This window comes from Crocodylus porosus, unplaced genomic scaffold, assembly GCF_001723895.1.
Source record: "Crocodylus porosus isolate Cpor-Errol unplaced genomic scaffold, CroPor_comp1, whole genome shotgun sequence".
NCBI classification, from domain to species: domain Eukaryota; kingdom Metazoa; phylum Chordata; order Crocodylia; family Crocodylidae; genus Crocodylus; species Crocodylus porosus.
In genome coordinates this window covers 23,640,546-23,645,985 of record NW_017728950.1, presented here as the reverse complement: position 1 = coordinate 23,645,985, position 5,440 = coordinate 23,640,546, and the positions used below count along the sequence as shown (strand labels likewise).

At 41.4% G+C, this 5,440-nt stretch overlaps 1 protein-coding gene across 4 annotated transcripts in view; it reads left to right on the top strand.

The window, feature by feature from the left end:
- LOC109323455 (E3 ubiquitin-protein ligase RNF170-like) overlaps window positions 1–4,887 on the top strand; it is a 33,072-nt gene extending 28,185 nt beyond the window's left edge. For all 4 annotated transcript variants that reach the window (XM_019555016.1, XM_019555018.1, XM_019555017.1 and 1 more), the window contains 2 exons: window positions 1,699–1,803; window positions 3,920–4,887. In XM_019555016.1, coding sequence (XP_019410561.1) covers window positions 1,699–1,803; window positions 3,920–4,189 — 375 coding nt within the window. In that variant the 3' untranslated portion in view covers window positions 4,190–4,887. The remainder of the gene's footprint in view (window positions 1–1,698; window positions 1,804–3,919) is intronic.
- The last annotated feature ends 553 nt before the right edge of the window (window positions 4,888–5,440 follow it).

Genomic DNA, 5,440 nt, shown 5'->3' with positions numbered 1-5,440 from the left:
CCCCGGATCATGCGGGTGGCCCTCCTCTGGACCCTCTCAATGTTGTCCACATCCCTCCTGAAGTGGGGCGCACAGAACTGGACACAGTACACCAGCTGTGGCCTGACCAGTGTCGCGTAGAGGGGAGGATCACCTCCTTGGCCTTACTTGAGATGCACCTGTGGATGCATGACAAGGTCCAGTTAGCCCTGCCAACCATGACCTCGCATTGTCGGCCCATGTTAATCTCGGAGTCAGTAGTGACTCCAAGATCCCTTTCTGCCTCTGTGCTCTCAAGGGAGTTTCCCATGTTATAAGTGTGCTGCTGGTTACTACTGCCCAAGTGCAGCACCCTATACTTGTCAGTATTGAAACGCATCCTGTTTTTGTTAGCCCACCCCTGCAACCCATCCAGGTCTTGCTGCATTCTTTCCCTCCCTACTAGCGTGCTCACCTCACCCCAGATTTTGGTATCATAAGCAAATTTAAACAGGTTGCTTTTCACCCCGTCGTCCAAATAGTTGATAAAGAAATTGAACAGCGCGGGCCCAAGGACCGAGCCCTGGGGGACTCCGCTGCCCACTTCCCCCCAGGTCAAATCCACAAGTTGTGTTCAGGTTTTGTTGCCTTAGGCTGCAAAGCAGGGTCATCATTAAGAGGATGGAAGTATTTGTTTAATTTGGCATAAGATTTTCATAAGAGGAAAATGACTGGTTCCAAGTACTGAAGTTGATTTTGAAAATGGAACTTCAATTCCTAAGTCACAGGCTCTTTTGAAAATTTCCCCCTTGATCCTGTTGCAAAGCTGCTGTGCTTGTACATTGTTTATACTTAGCAAATATTCTTTAAAATATCTTATTATATCCTTTTAGAAATATCTTAAATTGCTAATTCTTTAAGGCTTAGCAGCTGTACTTGACTATGGCCATGTACAGACATCCAGTTTCTCCTGGGAGAGTCACTGCTCTCCTAAGAGAAACCTGAAGTGTACAGATACTCAGGATTTTTCTCACAGACCAAAAATGGCTGCTCCAGGAGAAAAATAACCTAGGAACAACCCAGTTTAAATTACTCCAAGGAGAGTTTCTCCTGGGAGAGTAAATACCTGTACACATTCCCTTCTGAGAGAAGCCACAGCATTGTCTTCCAGCATCCCAAGGGAATTTGCTTCTACCCCTGTCCTGGAAGACTGTGTGCACTTAGGCTGGACTCTACTGCTCCGGCTAAGCAAGATGTGGAACAGGCCCCTTCCAAATCCCCATATTGGGCTGCAAGGAGACAGAGGCTGAGCAGTCTGGGTGATCCAATTAGGACTGCCCTATGTACTACTGCCATCTGTCTCCTAGCAAACTGAGTGCCTACAGAGCAGGCTGAGCTATGTCTACAGGGGACCCCTGGCTGTACAGTATCAGCACTGCAAGCTCCTTGCTCTTCAGAGGCTTAGCATTTGAATGTGTTCAGGGGGTTCCAGGTATGTTTTTCTACCAGGAAAACATACATGGAGAAGTCTCCCAGATCATTCGAACTTGTATACTCAGCCTAAGTAAGCAAATCCTGGGTATTGGAAACTAATTGTTTTTAGGGTAATGTGTAGAAATAAGACAACACATCTAAAATTGAAAGAAGTTTGTTATACTATAATTGTACTTACATTGTGAGGTTTTGCATTTCCTCACTATTGCATTTCATTTATTAATCAATGTAATGTAATACGTGCAGGTGACATTATTTTTACCACTCTTTGGTGAGGATCAACCAGATGCAGCCCAGGTGCTTCAGGATGTTAGTGATTACAACCGGAGATTTTCAGGGCAGCCGAGATCTGTAAGTACAGCAGGAATAAGTCAGTGAACCAGAAACAAGTTAACACTAGTTTACAGAATGTGATTTTTCTTGTGTGTGTTTATGCTATGCAAGTTTTTCTTAGTAAATACTAGCTGTTTTAGCTGTAGGAGCAATAGTTGGTACATTGATATATGTCTCTTTATGACTTGCACTTAAAGAATATAACCTTGTATTTCTGTTGTAATTACTTACATATTTACTCACATACCACATGCACCTATGATTCTCTTCCCTCCTCTGCCTCCCCCCTTCCCCCCCAAAAAATAAAAAAATTAGCCAACTAAAATTGGATTGTGTGTTTTAAACAAGGAAATTGATTCCCAGATTTGAGGCATTAGGGATGCTGGAATGGCTGCCTGGGGCTGTGATGCCTTTTTGGAGTGGCAGGGCCTAATTCTCAGCATTACTCACCCTTTCCTTGCAGCTCCAAAACCCAAACTTTAATCCTGTCACAGCTGCTGCTTGAAGAGCCTGATCCTGTGGGCCCTGGGAATTCTTGTGGAGGATCAGGTCCCTCAGGCCCCAGAAGTGTGCTTGCCCAGCTTTCCCCTCTTACAGAGATGCGCCCCAGGCAAACTCTGGGGCATGTCTGTGTAAGCAGGGAAAGCTGGGTTGTTTCTGCCTGCAGGAATACGTTCTGGACAATGTCTGGTGTGTCTTGGTAAGCAGGGAACATGTTTTCCATTGTCTTGCAAGATCGGGTCCCTGCCCAATGAAGCAGATCCAGTTGTGGCTGACAAATCCCACCCACTGCTGATCCTCTTAATTTGGCAACAGCTAATTCTACCCTATTTTAGTTTACATGTGTGAGTGTAGCACAATGGGGCCCCATTTTGCTAAGCACTGTTCATATACAGATACTGTTTCTACAATATAGATGTGTGCAGACAAATCCTAGTGACTTCAATGGATTCTGTCTATGCATCTAATTGTAGAACTGGAGCTTTAGTAAGAGACACTGCTCAGAAGATTTTATAATCCAAATAGACAGAATGGAGTGGGAGAGAGAGAATTATCCTTAGTTTACGGGGGTGGGGGACCAAGGGGCACAGAAATTAAAAGCCTAATCTAAAACCACAGGACTAGCCCTCCATTCTAAGGGTAGTCTTAGAAGCTTTTGTAGACTTAGGCAATATTTCCTTTTAACTTCTATTTTGTGGCTCCAGCTGTACTGGGAAAGGAGCCATTATTCAAAATAAGGCTCAGAAAAAAGGTTCAGCTTCCACTGAACTATGGCTAACTAGTATGGATGGAACCATGGAATAAAAGATAAAAAGAATGGAATCCCAGTGAGTTTGTTTTCTAACCTTCAAGCATGACAAGTCCCTTGAAAACCCATACTGGCCACTGCTTTATATTGTAGTTCTCTTTTTAGAGAAATTGTAATCCATTGCTCCTTGACTATCGGGTCACCAAGAAATCCCAGATGTTTTCCGTACTGACCTTATTTATATATGTTTTCTTCACTTGCAACCTACTTGCTAAGTTTCTAATGCTCTCAACACTTTGTTTTCCTGTACTAGTTATTGTTTATTTACCATTTTAATAGATACTACTACAGTCTGGTGATTTCAAGTCTTTTTCTTTACTATACTGAACTAATATAGCTTGTATTCTTTGCTTTGAAATTCATATTCTGTTCTCATGTTCTCAGCCAGTAATTTATTTTCAGTAAAAAACAGGTCCAGAATGGTTTCTCTGGTAACAATGGCCACTAGCTGAATCCTAAAGTTACCCTTTTTTCCTTTATAAATTAAGAGCTATTTTAATGCAGTTGTGGTTTTTGCATTTGCTTTCACACAAATGAACATCAGAATATTCACTCAGAAAACCAGGAGGTACCCTTTAAATGCCTCCAAAATATCTGGGAGGTTAATGTGCTTCCCAAATTAATTATGGTGCAGTTTCAAGTACCACAAGGGCTGGTCCAGGATGTTCAGTAATGTGACTTGATGGATTCCAAAGTTGGTATATGTAGAGGGTATCAATTTCATGCTAAGGAAATGAAATCCCTTTTAGGAGGTGTCTACTTTCATGTACTGTACCATGCTACAAAAGCAAAGTATCAATTTTCTTTCATTTTGTTTGCTCATAGATTATGGAAAGAATTATGGATTTGCCCACCTTACTGCGTCATGCTTTCAGAGAGATGTTTTCTGTTGGAGGCCTCTTCTGGATGTTTCGTATCAGAATATTCCTCTGTCTGCTAGGAGCTTTGCTGTATCTGGCTTCACCTCTGGATTTTCTCCCTGAAGCCCTATTTGGAATTCTGGGGTTTTTGGATGATTTCTTTGTCATCTTTCTGCTGCTGATATACATCTCCATCATGTATCGGGAAGTGGTGACACAGCGACTGAACAGGTGAAAGGAATGGAAATGGCCAGGATGCTGAAGCTTGCATGAAATGTTGGACAAAGGGAACCATGGCACAAGTATGATAATAAAGCACCTATATACATTTTCTTTTTTTTTTTTTTTTTACAATTACATCACTTTTACTCGGTCTGCTTATGCAAATGTAAGGGGTTAAAACTTAGCAATGTTGCCTAGAATTTTTAGTTTGTGTATTACATACTCTTAAACAATGATGAGGTGAGATATATGATGTAACACATTGCCTACATCTTCTTGCACTTGATGAGCAATTGTATGTAATGCAAGAGCATACGTACACAGGTATAAAACACATCTTCAGATCTATGCTTTGTGAAAGGAAAGTTCTAGCAAAGTGGTTGCATGACTGTTAAGAAAACAAAGTATTTGGATTAACTTGATGTATTAGGACACAGTGTTCAGGTTAGCAAATTGCCTCATGTCTCACCGTGGTGGGTCAAACACTTTTTAAAGAAAAACAGTTTGGCATCTCTCTCTGCAAAAAGAAACCTAAGGATAGCAGCATTACAGTGAATTTTGCTGCTGTCTAATATTCCTATTACACAAATATTAGGAAAAAATCAGTATTGCTTAACTGCTGTATACAATCACAAGCAGTTCTTACAATTTTACTTTTCTGTTTTGAAATAAATGCTTTCCATTAAAGTAAAATAAAGGAGTAATCATGACTATTATGCATTCCAGTTAGATAATACTGTGGTTTGAAAGAAGCACATCTTTCACTTAGGTTTTGTCTACTGCAAGGGTATTTGTTTGAATGTGAGGTACATCACACTATTGTAAATTCTGCTTTATATTGGTTCACTTTATCTAAACTGAGAGTTTACAGCAGTGCAACTACATCTGAGTAGCTGACCAGTCCAAAAACACTTACGGTGCCTTTACACGTACTCTGGGGTGGGGTTAATTACAGCAGTTCTCGGGAGCTGCTCTAATTAAAGTATCTGCAATGTCTCGTATTCAGTGGCCCATGCATCAAAATGGCGGTGGGGGTGTTTTACCTAAAGCTTGTTCTACGAGCTTTAGTTAAAGTGCCCCCACCACCAGTTTGAAATGTGCGGATGCTAAATACATGCAACACACAGGCCACTGGAGCATTTTAATTAGATTGAGAAAAGTCAATTAATCAAGTCTACGCTGGCTAGCACTACGGAAGAAAGAGACTTGGGGGTCATCATTGACCACAAGATGAACATGAGCCTGCAATGCGATGCTGCGGCTA